This window comes from Sorex araneus, chromosome 2 (assembly GCF_027595985.1).
Source record: "Sorex araneus isolate mSorAra2 chromosome 2, mSorAra2.pri, whole genome shotgun sequence".
NCBI lineage: Eukaryota > Metazoa > Chordata > Mammalia > Eulipotyphla > Soricidae > Sorex > Sorex araneus.
Genome location: NC_073303.1, coordinates 249,883,231 through 249,900,238, shown reverse-complemented (window position 1 = coordinate 249,900,238; position 17,008 = coordinate 249,883,231). Strand labels below are relative to the sequence as shown.

General features: G+C 54.3%; 1 protein-coding gene across 5 annotated transcripts in view; it reads right to left on the bottom strand.

Annotated features, from left to right (window-relative positions):
* The window catches only part of SGCD (sarcoglycan delta), a 223,031-nt gene that overhangs the window by 49,823 nt on the left and 156,200 nt on the right, over window positions 1-17,008 (bottom strand). For all 5 annotated transcript variants that reach the window (XM_055126794.1, XM_055126795.1, XM_055126791.1 and 2 more), the window contains one exon: window positions 657-758. In XM_055126794.1, coding sequence (XP_054982769.1) covers window positions 657-758 — 102 coding nt within the window. The remainder of the gene's footprint in view (window positions 1-656; window positions 759-17,008) is intronic.

Genomic DNA, 17,008 nt, shown 5'->3' with positions numbered 1-17,008 from the left:
TGTGCTCAGGGTTCACTCTTGGCGGTGCTGGGGGGATCCTATGGGAAACCAGGGACCAAACCCCGGGTAGTCGCAAGCAAGGCAAGCGCCCTCCCCGCTGTCTTGTCACTCCGGGCCCAGCAAAAGATGCTTTTTTTCTCTCTTCCTTTCTGTGTTTGCAGAGACCGGCTTTGGGGGAACTCCAACACGATGTTTGTTTGTTTGGTTTTGTCTTTTGGGTCACACCTGGCAGTGCTCAAGGCTCACTCCTGGCTTTGGACTCAGGGATGACTCCTAGAGGTGCTTGGGGAGACCCTACGGGATGGCGGGGGATCGAACCCGGGTCAGCCGCACGCCAAGTAAACGCCCTCCCCACTGTGCTATCGCTTTGAACTAACGATGGTGATGTCGTTGCCTCTGGACGGTTTCCGAGCCCCTGACTATCTCCACGCCCACCGACAGCGTTGAAGAAGCGGGTTCCAGTGGGATGGCGTCTGCTCACCAGCTAACCGAGCAGAGACCTTCACGCACCGCCCCCCCACCCCCACCCCACGCCAGCTGCGCGTGCACACGCAGCAGAGAGCTAGAGACGTACCCCCGCCAACCACTAGCCACGGGCAGGCAGTGGGGGGCTGCAGCGGGCGAGCCCTGTTTCCCCGCCCCCAGCAGAGACTTACGGGTCGAGACTGGATTTCTTTGGCGTAGAGAGGCTGTAAGAACTCGGAATCTCCCTCGAGCCTGAGGCCTTTGTCTGTGATCCTCAGATTCCCCATTCCGTCCTGCAGCGGGCACCGAGAGAGACAGAGAGAACACGGGGTGAGCCACGGCTTCCGGACACCCCCAGCTCAGACGGGACGGGCAGGTGGGACTCAGGCTGGGGAGGCGGGAGGGGGGGACGGCTGGGGTCTCCACAGGCCGGCTCTGGTCTACACCGACCCGTTCATGTCCCGGTCTGCAGGCAATCTTTAAGAGCCACCTGCCCGTATCTCCAGACCCTCCTTTGCCCCCAGAGCGGAGGTCCCTTCTGCTGGGCAGTGGAGAGAAAAAGGAGGGAAAAGTGAGGAGGATGGGGCTGGAGTGATAACACAGTGGGTAGGGTGTTTGCCTTGCACGCAGCCGACCCGGGTTCGATTCCCAGCATCCCATAGGGTCCCCCGAGCACTGCCAGGAGTAATTCCTGAGTGCATGAGCCAGGAGTGACCCCTGTGCATTGCTGGGTGTGACCCCAAAAGAAAAAAAAAAGTGAGGAGGAGAAACTCCTTTTTCAGGGGCCGGAGCATAGCACAGCGGGGAGGGCATTTGCCCTGCATGCGGCCAAGCCAGGATTGATCCCCGGTGTCCAACAGGGTCCCCTGAGCACTGCCAGGAGTGATCCCTGACTGCAGAGCCAGGAGGAACTCCTGAGCATCGCTGGGTGTGACCAATACAACCCCCACGCCTCCCCATCCCGTCCCCCTCAAGAAAAAGACCAATCTTTTGCCTCTGGGAGAAAGTCCTGGGTTCGAATGTCTCTCGCCGGAATTACAGCCTAGCCATTGGCCGGCCAGACATAGTCTTTACTGCGGGGTGGGCAGCTCATAGAACATTCCAGAAGCTGGAGGAACCACTACAATCCCCCTCATTTTTTTTTTCATGAAAATGGATAGGGAGAAGGAAGCCGAGGTGCGTGCACAGTAGGGATGGTCGTTCCTGTTCCTGTCACCACCACCCCTGACCCCTGGCACCACAGTGCCCGTCCCAATCACTCCTTAATGCCCCGAGCCTCCCTGGGTCAGCGTCGCAGTGGTAGCACCGACACCTAACCATCGCAAACATTCTTTCTTTCTTATTTTGCTTTTTGGGTCCCACCCAGCGATGCTCAGGGGTTACTCCTGGCTCTGCACTCAGGAGTTACTCCTGGCGGTGCTCAGGGGACCATATGGGATGCCGGGGATCAAACCCGGGTCGGCCACGTGCAAGGAAAAATGCCCTCCCCGCTGTGCTATGGCTCCAGCCCCCGTCGTAAACATTCTTTTTTTTTTTTGATTTTTGGGTCACACCCGGTGATGCACAGGGGTCACTCCTGGCTCTGCACCTAGGAATTACCCCTGGCGGTGCTCAGGGGACCATATGGGATGCTGGGAATCGAACCCGGGTCGGCCGCGTGCAAGGCAAATGCCCTACCTGCTGTGCTATCACTCCAGCCCCAGGCCTATGATGGGCGGATGCCAAGACCCACCCATCGGCTTTGCAGACCACCTAAGGCGGTGGGCTTCTCTCTGGCACCCCCACGCTCTTGATCAACAAACTGCTTTATTTTTGTCTGTGTTATTTTGGGGGGACCCACCTGACGGTGCTCAGGGATCTCTTCTCATGGGCTCGGGGGACCCTATGAGATGTCGGGATCGAACCCAGCTCGGCCGCAGGCAAGGCCAGTGCCTTCCCCGCTGTGCTATCATCTCTCCAGCCCGGCAAACTATCTTTTTGGTTTGCTTTCTTTGGGTCACAGCCAGCAAGTGAGCGCTTGCGGCTGACTCCCAACTCCTGCACTCAAGAATCACGCCTGGTGGTGCTTGGAGTGGGGGTGGGGGTCGCTGCACCCACCTTTGACTTCCCAGAAGCATCACACAATGTCTGCACACCTGCCCCCCCCAGAGACGTGCTCTAGGGGGCACATTTTATTTCTCAACTTGTTCTGCACTCAAGACCCCCGCCATGCTCCCTCTGGTGATCAGAGAGGGTGACAGGACCATGTCATGTTCCCACCAGGCCCACAGAGTACCGGGAGTTGGGGGAGGGGAGGGAGGGAGTGCCCCCTGATTCCTGCCAAAGGTGGAAAGAGATCTGACTTTAACCCACTCTGAGCAAGTAATTCCCTGTCACTGTCCTCCCGTTGCTTATCGATTTGCTCGAGCGGGCACTGGTAATGTCTCCATGGTGAGACTTGTTGTTACTGTTTTTGGCATATCGAATACACCACGGGGAGCTTGCCAGGCTCTGCCGTGCGGGCGGGACACTCTCGGGAGCTTGCCGGGTTCTCCGAGAGGGGCCGAGGCTTTGGGGGTGGCCTCTAAGATGCGCGTAATTAAAAGAAGAAAAGTCTTCTATGGAGCTGAGCTTTTCTCAAGGTCAGTACTGTGGCTACCTTCTTTTTTGTTGAATCACCTCAAGATACATAGTTACAAAGTTGTTCATGACTGGGTTTCAGTCATACAATGTTCCATCACCCGCCTCTTCCCCACCACCAATGATCCCAGTTTCCCTCATTATTATTATTCCTCCTCCTCTTCCTCCTCCTCCTCCTCCTCCCCTAGCCCTCCTCCCCTCCTCTTCCTCCTCCTCTTCCTCCTCCTCCTCCTCCTCTAGCCCTTCTCCCCCTCCTCTTCCTCCTCCTCTTCCTCCTCCTCCCCCTCCTCCTCCTCTAGCCCTCCTCCCCCTCCTCCTCCTCCTCCTCCTCCTCCTCCTCCCCCTCCTCCTCCTCCTCTAGCCCTCCTCCCCTTCCTCCCCCTCCTCCTCCTCCTCTAGCCCTCCTCCCCCTCCTCCTCCTCCTCCCCTGCCTCCTCCTCCCTCTCCCCTCCTTCCCCCACCCCTTCCCTTTGGGCACTCTGGTTTGTGACACAGGTACCGACAGGTTGTGATGTTTGTCCCCTTCCCTCCTTCCAGCATGCAGTTCTCATCCAGAGCGATCCTTTCCCACGATCTCTGGCAGAGTGGCTCTTCTCCACCCTAGCTGCCCTCCCTCTCCCCACCATGCAAATCTCTCAGACAATTCTCAGGAACCCACCAGCTTAGCAGAATCCACTTCTGCTGCCGTATCGGGGATCGGACCTCCTGAGTCGGTTCCATGCCAGGCCAGAGTCTTTGGGGGTTTGGGTTCTGTTCTGTTCCTGGGCCACACCTGGCAATGCCCCTGGCTCTGTCCTCAGGAATCGCTCATAGTGGGGCTCAGGGGACCCGATGGGGAGCCAGGGATCGAACCTGGGTCAGCTATGTGCAAGAACAGCACCCGCCCCGCTGTGCCATCTCTTCCGGCCCCTGCAAGTGTGTTCTCACTTCCTGCTCCTTTACTCCAGCTCCTTGGCCCTATTTATTAAAAACATATGACTTTGCCGTGGAACCACCTCCCATAAGGAGGCTGCCCTCCTCTGCTTTCCCTGCTGCTGAAATGCCAAGCACCTGACATCGGCCTTCTGTTCCCGGCACCTCTCGGGGGAACGAGTCACACTTCACATCTTTTCCCAGCATGACGGCGAGGACTGACACACTGCCCATCCTTTCCAGGATTTTTTTTTCTTTTTGGGCCACACCTGGCGATGCACGGGGGTTACTCCTGGCTCTGCACTCAGGAATGACTGCTGGCGGTGCTCCAGGGACTATATGGGATGCTGGGAATTGAACCCGGGTCGGCTGTGAGCAAGGCAAACGCCTTACCCGCTGTGCTATCGCTCCAGCCCCTCTTTCTGGGATTGCAATCCCCCCTAACAGGCATTCGGCACCCCAAACATGTGCTCCTCAGGCCCCCTCATCCATGTAGCGCTGGCCTTGGATTTGGCCCTGGGCTCAAAATAACTCTTGCCAGATCCTTTCTCCTTGCTTTTTTTTGGGGGGGCATCACACCTAGAGATGCACAGGGGTTACTCCTTTCTGCACTCAGGAATTACTCCTGGCAGTGCTCAGGGGACCCTATGGGATGCTGGGAATCGAACCTGGGTCGGCCGCGTGCAATGCAAACGCCCTCCCCGCTGTGCTATCGCTCCAGCCCCCGAGATCCTTTCTCCTTGACTTCCCTCTTGATGTGACTGCAAAAACAAACAAACAAACAAAATTGTGACCCAGGGGGATGATAGCACAGTGGGGAGGGCGTTTGCCTGGCACGTGACCAACTCAGGTTTGATCCCCGGCATCCTATAGGGTCCCCGAGCACTGCCCAGAGGGATCTGTGGGTCAGCTGTGTGCAAGGCTAATGCCCTACCCACTGGACTATCACTCTGGCTCCACGCCTGTGTGTGTGTGTGTGTGTGTGTGTGTGTGTGTGTGTATATACACAAGTGTGCGCATGTGTGCATGCATGTGGGGGATATTGCTTGGGTCACACCAGGCAGCGCTCCGGGTTTACTCCTGTCTCTGCACTCAGGGGTGACTCCTGGTGGTCTGGGGACACTTATAGCTCACAGGGGCGCAAACCCAGCTCAGCTGCACAAAAGGCAAGCGCCCTCCCTGTTGTCCACTAGCTCTGTCCCTTCCTCCCTCAACTGGCTCTTTATTTTTTTTTTAATTTTTATTTTATCACCATGTGGAAAGTTACAAAGTTTTCAGGTTTATGTCTCAGTTATACAATATTCAAATACCATCTCTTCACCAGTGCCCATATTCCACCACCAAAATCCCCAGTATACCCGCCGCCCCTGCCCCCCACCCCCAACTGTGTAACTGATGAATTTCACTTCATTTTCTCTTTACCTTGATTACGTCCCATATTGCAAAACAAAACTCACTATTGTTGTTGGAGTTTCCCCCCAAGAAAGACAGCCCTACTAAGGAAGCATTTGATAATTGGTTTTCCATTAAAAGATTGTATGTTTTTAGTTTTTAGAAAAGGTCACACGGCCACGTTAGCGGCCGCACGGTTCGGATGTGTCCCAGTCCCGCAATCCAGAGCCGTGTTATCAACTGGCTCTTTAAACATGACTTTGTTCTCTGCCTGGATGGGGAAGCTGGGGAAGCCAGGGACTTCCAGAGACTTCTAGAGAATTCCAGAGGCTTCCGCTCCAAGCTGCCCTTCCGGGTGCCCGCTGGGGCCCGTGAAATGAGCTCTGCAGAGCCAGGGCTGGAGAATGGCCGCATTATGTGCCGAGTGGCGGAGAAAAAATAAGCACCTGGAAAGTGAATTTCCCCTGCCCAGTACCGTCCAGCTCACTAAAGCCAGATGGACATAAAGGGACACATGACCAGGGGCGGCTCTGGGGCACCCCTCCCCGCTGTTGGCTGGTGGGGCGGGGGTGGGGGGATGGTGTCTCCGAGTGACTGTGGGTTCTGAGCCATTTTATACAGGTTCCCTGGGGTGGTGGGGGGCCGCTGTGCTCTCAAGCATGCAATGGGAGGTTTTAGATTTTAGATGCTGGGGGGCCCCTATGAAAAAAAAGAAGGCATTTTATTTTTGCTGGGGCAGTTTGGACCACACCTAGCGATGCTCAGGGGTTACTCCTGCTGGTGCTTATGGGACCCTATGGGACATTGGGGATCAACCCGGGTCAGACGCGTCTGGGGTAAATGCCCTAACGGCTGTATTATCTCTCCAGCCCCGAATGAAGACATTCTTACTGAGATCCTAAGAGGGGGGCATGGTGTCAGGTGGGGGGTGGGACCCCAGTTTGCACTGGCTTCCCCTCTCCACCCCCCCAGAGGCAAGACCCCGAATGACCCCCGTGGCCTCTGGGTCCCGGAACTGGCCTGCAGCATGTCCCACCTGGGTGCCACAGCACCCTCCCTCCAGGGTACTCCAAGGGGGCCCCAGGTGAAAACTGCATAAATTGGGGGCATAGCATGAGCCCAGGGGGCCCAGGGGGGGCAGTGAGGCCGGAGGGGGCCATGTGGGAAGGGGGGGACACACCCTGGCCCTGCGCCTGGGAGGCGTGAGAAGGTGCGTGAGCGGGTTCTGGAAAGGAGGGTGCCCCGGGAAGCTCAGCCTCTCCCTGGCTCCCCCGTAAGGCCCCCGGCTGCCCCCCACCACGGCAGAGCAGGAGCAGGGGGAGGGCGAGGCTGGCCTGGAGAGGGCACCAGGCTGGCCCTGGAATGAGCACAACACACTGAGAAAATCAGCGCAAACACCACTGGGAATCGTGATGTCACATCAGCTGGTGTGTGTGTGTGTGTGCATGTGCATGTGTGTGTGTGCATACGTGTGTACATGTGTGTGCATGTGAGTGTGTGCATGTGTGTGCATTTCCTTGGCCCTTCTAGGGCTCTGTGGGGCGTGTGCATTTCCTTGGCCCTTCTAGGGCTCTGTGGGGCGTCCCCGACGTGAAAGGAGAAGGGAGAGAGGGTAAGAGACTGTCTTGCAAACCGCCCTTGTGTTCATTGGGGGCTGATGATCAATCTTGAGTGTTTGTATGTGTGTGCTTGCATGTGTGTCAGTGTGTGTGCATGGATGCGCATGTGTTTGTGTAAGTGTGAGTGTGTGCGTGTGTGCATGTGTGAATGTGTGCATGTGTGCACATGTGTGTGCGTGCGTGTGTGTATGTGCATGTGAGTGTATGTGCATGTGAATGTGTGTGCATGTGTGTCATGCGTGTGTGAGCGTATGTGCATGTATATGTGTGAGTGTGTGTGTATGCATGTGTGTGTGTGAGTATGAGTGTATGTGTGTGTGTGTGTGTGTGTGTGTGTTGGGGGGCAGGGCCAGCAAGGGCTCCCCGCCTCCAAAGGCCTTCAGAGACGGGTTTGAGCAGAGGCACGCAGCTGCTCAGCCCGGCCAAGGAAGCGTGCTGAACCCTCCCTTCTCTGCCCCTGGGGGCCACAGAGGGCAGCGGCCCCCCTTGAATCTGTGCAAGGAAGTGGGGGAGCCGGAAGCCAGGACACATGTGGGACAGCGTGGGTCCCAGGGTGCACGCCTGATGGCCTCTCTCCCGAGCCCGCCAACGCTGGGCTGGAGCGTTTCCTTGGCCCTTCTAGGGCTCCGTGGGGCGTCCCCGACGTGAAAGGAGAAGGGAGAGAGGGTAAGAGACTGTCTTGCAAACCGCCCTTGTGTTCATTGAGGGCTGATGATCAATTCTGTCTGACCCCCTGGGTAGACACTACGCCTGGGGTGTGGGTGTGTGTGGGGGGGCAGGCGGCGGGGGCGGGGCTCAGCCGCGATGCTCAGTGGACAGTGACGGCCCATTGGCTCCAGCTGCGGTGGAGATACTGAAGAATTTCTCAGCCAGCGCAACAAATCAGAAACACATGGCATGACCTTATCCTCCGCGGCATTTCGGTCGGCAGGAAAAACAAACCGACGAACACGCGGTAATTAATGTTCAAGCAGGGGAATTGTTAAGAGTTTTGACTGCGGGGGAAGGGGAGGGGGAGGGAGAAAAATCAATAGCAATACCAGAACCTTTGCATTGTTTGGGGGCCAACACACCCCGGCTTGCACCCTGCCCGTTCCCAAAGGTCACGCGCGGTTTGACAAACAAAACCTGGAACGTTCGTGAACTTTCCCGTGTTGTACAAGCCTTGCCTGCTTGTACAGGGGGGAGAAGAGTGGGAGGAGGAAGGGGAAGTTGACACATCATTCTTCTGGAAGAGGAATCTTATGCATCGAACGTGCCTGAATTCGCCATCCCTCTGGGGTCAGTCAAAGTATTTGAAAATGCAACCCAGGGGCCAGAGCGATAGCACAGCAGGGAGGGCATTTGCCTTGCACGCAGCCGACCCGGGTTCAATCCCCAGCATCCCATAGGGTCCCCCAAGCACCACCAGGAGGAATTTCTGAGTGCACAGCCAGGAGGAACTTCCAAGCATCACTAGGTGTGACCCAAAAAATAAAGAGAGAGAGAGAGAGAGAGAGAGAGAGAGAGAGAGAGAGAGAGAGAGAAGCAACCCAGAATTATTTAATTAAAAAAATTCTTCGCAGTTCTGAATTTATCTATTTTCAAAATGCTTTTGCCACACATAATGGGGTGAGGAGCAGGGATTCAACTCTGGCTATTTCCACTCCAGAACGTGTGACCTGGGGGTGGGCTGGGAAGTAAACTCTCTCTGTCATTTTTCTCAGTTTCTCAGCTATAAAGCGAGCAGTAGGGGCTTTTCTGAGGTTTGCGGTAGGTTTCCGGTAGGAGCGTGTGTGCATAGTACCGGGTACATCTGGAGAAAGCAGCTAAGACGAGCACCTACTATCATCGTCTCGTCGGCACCCCTGTCATCACCGCAATAAACATCACCACCCTTGTATCACGGGCAATATCACCACCATCAGCATCAGCACCATCAACAACACTGTCACCAACGTCATCAGCGCCACCATCAATACTCCATCCTCACCACCACCATCGCCACCACCAACACAGCTGTTGTCACCATTAGAACCATCACCACCACCATCAGCATCACAAACGTCGCCAACATCGTCATCTTCATCACCATGGCCACCACCAACACAGTCATCATCACCATTAGAACCATCACCACCACCATCAGCATCACAAACATCACCACCATCGTCATCTTCATCACCTTCTCCACCACCAACACAGCCGTCATCACCATTAGAACCATCACCACCACCATCAGCATCACAAACATCACCAACGTCGTCATCTTCATCACCATCGTCATCCTCAACCCAACCGTCATCACCATCACGACCATCAGGGCCACTATCATCGTTGAGTCTGACCATCCCCTCTGCCACCATCCTCATGGACACCGCCATCTCCACCACGATCACCACTCCAAGACCACCAAAATCATCCTCGTCATCCTCCTCCTCCTCCTCCTCCTCCTCCTCCTCCTCTCACTATCACCCCCATGTCACATCATCCTCACCACTTCCTAATGCCACAAGCCCACGAGGCATGTCATTCTTCCTCTCCTCATTCTGAACGGAGGCGACGAGACCCAGAAACTCAGGGGCTCACCTAAGTGATGCACCTCCACCTTCAAAACTAGGAGAACAGGGATCTACTCATTTCTTCTTCTTCTTTATTTTTTTTGGGGGGGTAGTTTTGGGGCCACACCTGGCCTTACTCCTGGCTCTGAGCTCAGGGATCACTCCTGGTGGTGCCCTTGGGTGTAGGATGACATTACTTTGTCCTCTCCCCCCCTTGCCACAAGGAGCTTATCCCGGTTTTTCCTGGAGTTTAGGCTTACCCCAGTCTCACCCATCAAGGTGTTCCCGAATCTCTCCCATCCCTTTGTTTAGCTATAATCACTTCTCCATGCTCTCTTCCCCAAAAACAGTTAATCCGCGGCTTTCCCTTAATCTGACTCTGCTAATTTGTAAGGTCAGACCTTCCTAGGATACTGAATTTATATTATATAAGTTAATATTGCCTTTCTCCTCTTCTTGTGTCTTTTGAATAATTTACTTTAAAGCATGTCCTTTTTGTATGGACATGAGAAGACAATATTATGCTTTTGTAACTTGGGATTTAATTGGCCTCGAATATTATTCCCTCCCGGGCATCTGCTTTCTCCACTTAAACCTCAGTTGCCCTCAGTTTCTAGCACCCCAAAAGCAGGGTCCCGACGAGGGAAGGGATGGATCCAGGGCAAGCGGTGAGTTGTGTGCTACCCTGGCATCGAGATGGGCCTGGCCAAAGTGCCTAATTCTTTTTTTTTATATTAGTTTATTTTTAATTAGAGAGTTATCGTGAGGGGACAGTTACAGATCCATACATCTTTGTGCTCATGCTTCCCCCATACAAAGTTCAATAACCCATCCCTTCACCAGTGCCCATTCTCCACCACCCGTAAACCCAACATCCCTCCCCCACTCCCCAGTCCCGTCTCCCCCTACCCCACCCTGCCACAATGGCAGGGAATTCCCTTTTGTTCTCTCTCTCTGATTAGGTGTTGTGGTTTGCAATAAAGGTGTTGAGTGACCATTGTGTTCAGTCTCTAGTCTGTATTCCGCCCGCCTCACCCTTCCCCCACATGACCTCCAACCATATTTTACTTGGTGGTCCCTTCCCTGAGTTACCCAGAATGAGAGACCAGCCTCCAAGCCATGGAAACAATCTCCTGGTACTTATTTCTACTATTTTTGGGCATTAGTCTTATAGTCTATTATTCTATATTCCAGAGATGAGTGCAATCTTTCTATGTCTGTCTCTCTCTTTCTGACTCATTTCACTTAGCATACTTTCCATGTTGATCCACTTATATGCAAACGTCATGACCTCATTTTTTCTAACAGCTGCATAGTATTCCATTGTATAGATGTACCAGAGTTTCTTCAACCAGTCATCTGTTCTAGCAAAGTGCCTAATTCTTAACTATAAGTTAAGAGCTTAATCATAGACAAACGCTGTCATGATCCAAAAGTAATGATGAGACTAGGACCCTGCTAGGGACAGGAAAGACTGATCTGGCCTGAGCACTGTAGTCTGAGATTGAGATGGCCCCAGGAGAGCAATTCCATAAGCTTTAATGCATCTCTTATTGTGTCCATACAAAATGATTAATATTATGAATGCTTATAGGTTTGCTGGCTGAGGAGAAGAGAAACACACTCATGGGACTCCACCGTTGGGTGGATCCTCCTGCTGAAAGAATTAAGTCCTGGGAGAAGCATCCCCTAAGAAAAAGGAACCTCAACCCTATTGATGGTGACCACACCTAGGTGTAGACCCCAACCCCCTGATGCTGTGGAGATTTAACTAGGCTGTAAGAGTGGGTTGGGGGGCCAGATCCACAGATCCTGAGAGAGACCGAGAGCGGGAGAGAAGCAGAGAGAGAGAATGAAATAAATTGATCAAGCAACCAGTCTGGCCTTCTTCCTTCCTGTCGTCTGCCCTTGACCGACAGCACACACAGCAGTTCAGGGTCACTGAATGCGGGCGGTGAGACAGAGCTGCCCAGAGAGCCCGAGAGTGCTCGCGCCCCTCGGCGAGCTTTAGTTTTTTACACTTGGGCGGGGGCTGAGGGGGACCCATGGGATGCTGGGGATCATCGAACCCTAGTCAGCCATGTGCCAGGCAAGGGCCTTCCTCACTATCTCTCCAGTCCCTCCTCCGCCACCATCTCTAAGAACTCGGGCGGCCGGAGGCCCAGGCTTCCTTGATTCCATAACACGCTTGAAGGACAAAGCAAGAAGGGTGGAGGAGGGCGGGGATCAGAAAAAGCCAAGGAGCTCTCTCGATCAATCACAGGAGGAGAAAGCCACAGGCAGGTTCCCGCCCCGTGACCCCCTGCACCCGCTGCAGTGCTCCTTGAGTAGATTATGGGCAAAGTGGCTTGGAGATTTAATTATGGGGAACGAGACTGTGAAGATTCACTTCGGAGTGGAGTCCTGGCTGGCCCAGCTAGAAGACAGGGCATCAGACCAAGAAAACAAGAGTGGAAATTTCCCCAGCAAAAAGCCATTTCCTAATAATATTTCACAGCACGTGCATGCTGGCGACCTTTTTATTTATTTTTATTTTTTTAAATCCCCTCTATGGAGATTGTTTTGATGATGGCCATCTTCAATCAGGAGTAAAGAGTGGTTTTCTATTAGCCAAATTCTGTCTCATTGGAGTTTACTCAACATTTAATACTACTAGAAAGTCCTCAGACCCCCCCCCCACCCTTTCCTGCCCTGCTTTGGGAATTTTGAGTAATTCTAGTCCATTACAGAAACTCCCACGAGACTAGAAATGTTTATTGGAACATTTGCTGGGTGAATGACCCAGCAAAGATCAGACCCCCTCCAGAGGCTGAAATACATGTAATATTCTTACCATTAAAAACAGCATGTCTGCATTGCCATAATGGGATCGAAGCATAAAGTAAAATTCAAGGTAATATATTTAGATTCCAGAGTTGAAGACATATAGATGTAAATGAGAACAGGCATTTAAAAAATACTGTATTAAATGGTTTTCATTTTCTTATTGACATAGGTCAACATCATATAGTAATCACTAATGGGCCCTTACTGACTGATTTTCTGATCATCCCATGTACCAGGTCTTCAAGTTTTGTTGGAATAAACAATAGAAAGTAAATTTGTGCCAAAGGGGGCAGGTGGGGGCGAGGAGGGAAACTGGGGACATTGGTGAAGGGAAGGTCGAACTGGGGGTGTGGGAACTCTAAATGCTTGAAACAACTGTCACTGTCACTGTCGCTGTCACCCCGTTGCACATCGATTTGCTCGAGCAGGCGCCAGTAACGTCTCCATTACTGTTGAGACTTGTTGTTACTGTTTTTGGCATATCCAATACACCATGGGGAGCTTGCCAGGCTCTGCCTTGCAGGCGGGATACTCTCGGTAGCTTGCCGGGCTCTCCGAGAGGGACAGAGGAATCGAACCCGGGTCGGCCGTGTGCAGGGCAAACACTCTACCCACTGTGCTATCGCTCCAGCCATTATTGCTATTATTTTTTAACTTTTAAAATTTGAATCACAGTGAGATACACAATTACAAAGTTGTTCCTGATGGGGTCTCAGTCATATAATGTTTTAACACTTGTCCCTTCACAGTGTGTATTTCCCACGACCAATGACCCTAGTTTCCCTCCCGCCACCCCCCAACCCCCAACCCGCTACCTCTATGGCAGGCACTTTCTTCTCTCTGTCTCTGTCTCTGTCTCTGTCTGTCTCTGTCTCTCTGTCTCTGTGTGTCTATCTGTCTTTCTCTCTCTCCCCCCACTTTTGGGCCTTATGATTTACAATACAGATATTGGAAAGTTATCAGGTATAACCCTTTACCTACTTTTAACACCCAGTTCCTGTCCAAATAATCATTTTCAACTATTAAAAAATTAATTTGGGGCTGGAGCGATAGCACAGCGGGTAGGGCGTTTGCCTTGCATGCGGCCGACCCGGGTTCGATTCCCAGCATCCTATATGGTCCCCTGAGCACCGCCAGGGGTAATTCCTGAGCTAGTTAGTGCAGAGCCAGGAGTGACCCCTGTGCACTGCCTGGTGTGACCCAAAAAGCAAAAAAAAAAAAAAATTAATTTAAATTAAAAAAATAGCACCTCTGGGGCCAGCCAGAGAGAAAGCACAGCACAGAGGGCACTTGCCTCGCACGCAGCCAACCCTGGTTTGACCCCCAGTGTCCCCAAGAGTCCCCACAGTACCGCCAGGAGTGATAACTGAGTCAGGAGTCAGCCCTGAGCATCGCTGGGTGGGACCCCCAAACAGACACTGGAGCTGGGGGGCTGGGGGGCACTCGAGCAGACACACATGGACGAGGCTGATCTCCTCCTGGGGCCACAGCCTCTTGCTCTACGCCACCCACCAACTCTCTTTAAGAGCGACCAGGCGGAGCCCTCTGTCTGTCCGTTCGAGCCTGCGGAGATGCGGGCAGGACAAACGGGGCAGGCCTCACTCTATCCCAGTGTTGTTAAAACTGGCTAGGGGGGCCAGAGCGATAGCACAGCGGGTAAGGTGTTTGCCTTGCACGCGGCCGACCCGGGTTCAATCCCCAGCATCCCATATGGTCCCCCAAGCACCACCAGGAGTAATTCCTGAGTGCAAAGCCAGGAGTAACCCCTGAGCATTGCTGGGTGTGACCCAAAAAGCAAAAAAAAAAAAAAAAAAAAAAAACAAAACCTGGCTAGGGGTCTGTCGGTCGCATCCCGAATTCTCCCGAGCACACACAGCACGAGATGCCCCTGGGGCAGGCGCCTCTAGTGAGGAGCCTGTGTTCTGGATGGAGCCGTGCCTGAACTCCACTTGCCATTTAGAGAACGAATGAGTGGGGGCTGGAGCGATAGCACAGCAGGGAGGGCATTTGCCTTGCACGCGGCTGACCCGGGTTCGATTCCCAGCATCCCATAGGATCCCCTGAGCACCAGCAGGGGTAATTCCTGAGTGCAGAGCCAGGAGGAACCCCTGTGCACTGCCGGGTGTGACCCAAAAAGAAAAAAAATAAAAGAAAAACGAATGAATTTAGAGGCAACAAATCCCACGAAATCTCTCCCCATCTTCCTCTCCCTTCCCCTCCATTTTCCCCTCCCTCTCCCTTCATCTCCCCCTTTCTCCCCTCCCCCTCCCCCTTCCCCCTCCTTCCCCCCTTCTCCCCCCTCTCTTTCCCTCCCTCCCCCTCCTCCCTCCTCTCCCTCCCCTCCCTGTCCTCTCTCCCTCCCTCCCCTCTCCCTCTTCCCCTCCCTCTCCTCCTCCCCCCTCTCTTCGTCCTTCCTTCTTCCTTCCCTCCCTCCTTCTCTCTCCCCTGCCTCGCTCTTCCTTCCCCCTGGCTCCCCAGCCCCTTCCCTCACCGCTTTCCTTTTCTCTGTGGGTGGCAGAAGATCCTGTGCCAAGCCATTCCCCTTCCCACCACCCTCTCAAAGTCCCGGCCAAATCCCATTTCTCCTCCGAGCTCAATTTCCACGCCTCTTATCCAAAAAAAAAAAAAAAAATCTTTCCCTTCTCTGAACTCAAAAGCGCCAGGGATATTCCATTCTGACGATGCTGGCTCCATCTTCCCATCTCTCGGGACCGAGAGTAGCTATATACTCACGCCCGGCAGAGGCCGACGCTGGGTCTCATAGAATTGGGCCTCGCAGACCCAAGGTGGTCCGGGTCCAATAAATCAGGCCGGATGGATACAGTGGAGCTGGACTCTCTGTGGCCTTGCAAATCACAGCAGCTCAGCCCGCCCGGGGCAGCGGGGCAGCGGGGGGGGGGGGGGGGGGGGGGGGGAGGGGGGGGCGGCCTGGCCCAGCAGGGGGAAACGCAGACCTCGAGCCCGTACTTCCCCGGCTGTATTTATAAACAGGAAACCCGCGGCCTCCCGTCTAATTGACCCTCCTGCTCAGGCCAAACGAGACGCTTTATTGATAGTATCGAGCCATTAAGAAGCGCCTCCGGGATTCCTAGGATGGTGCCCACAGCAATAAAGGAAAGAACTTTCTGAGTCTGCGGGGGCGGGCAGGAGGTTGGGGGGGCGAGTTGGAGTCTTTAGGAAAAGTTTCCCGGTCAATGGCCGGAGCAGGGGGAGTCTTTCAGGCCAATTTTGATCTCTTGCTGGGTTCAAAAGCTCCAGCATGGAACAGAAGCCCTAACTTGGCGGCAGAGAGGAAAAACTGGAGGCCGAGGTCCTGTTGGACAGCTGGACCCAGGCCCCTCCGAACGCCCTGGGCCTGACCCTGCGGAATGCCCTCACCCCCTGGTTTTGAGGTCACACCCGGTGATGCACAAGGGTTACTCCTGGCTCTGCACTCAGGAATGACCCCTGGTGGTGCTCAGGGGACCCTATGGGATGCTGTGAATCGAACCCGGGTTGGCCCGTGCAAGGCAAACACCCTCCCCGCTGTGCTATCGCTCCAGCCCCCTGCCCTCACCCGCTGGGCCAGAGGCAAAGAGCCCGATGGGTAAGGCGCTTGCCTGGCATGTACCCGGGTGGGGTTCAACCCCCACGCACCCCAAACCCTGTGAGGCATGATCCCCGAGCACCTCCTTCCTCCCTTCCTTCCTTCCTTCCTTCCTTCCTTCCTTCCTTCCTTCCTTCCTTCCTTCCTTCCTTCCTTCCTTCCTTCCTTCCTTCCTTCCTTCTTTCCTTCCTTCCTCTTTCCTCCCTTCCTTCCTCCTCCCTACACTTCCCTTCCTTCCTTCCCTCCCTCCTTCCTTCTTTTCTTCACCTTCCTTTCTTCCTTTCCCTTCCTTCTTTCCTTCTTCCTTTTATTTCCTTTGTTCCCTTCCTTTTCTCTCTTCCTCCCTTCCTCCTTCCTTCTCTCCTTTCTCCTTTCCTTCCTTCCTTTACTTTTCTTTCCCTCCCTCCCTCCCTCCCTCCCTCCCTCCCTCCCTCCTTCCCTCCCTCCCTTCCTTCTTTTCCTTCCTTCCTTCCTTCCTTCCTTCCTTCCTTCCTTCCTTCCTTCCTTCCTCCCTCCCTCCCTCCCTCCCTCCCTCCCTTCCTTCCTTCCTTCCTTCTTTGGTCACACCCAGCAATGCTCAGGGGTTCCTCCTCACTCTGCACTCTGGGATCACTCCTGGCAGTGCTCAGGGGACCGTATGAGATGCAAGGGATCAAACGTAGGTCAGCTGCGTGCAAGGCAAATGCCCTTCCCGCCGTCCTATTGCTCTGGCTCCTGTGCGGGTTTTTCCAGCACAGCCCTGAGTGCTGCTCTGGGACCCAGAGGCGTCTGGCCTTGAGCTGAGGTTTCCTCTCTGGAGGAACCACGTGCAGCTGGGGGGCGGCCAGGAGGGCTGGTGTGTGGCCCAGCTCTGCACCTGGTGGGTAGGGCGCGCGCGTGTGTGTGTGTGTGTGTGTGTGTGTGTACTAGCCAAGCCACCTGGTGGGTAGGGCTTGAGATAAACACCGCTAGGGTGTGTGTGTGTGTGTGTGTGTGTGTGTGTGTGTGTGTGTGTGTGTGTGTGTGTGTGTGTGTGTGTGTGTGTGTGTGGCCAGGAGGGCTGGTGTGTG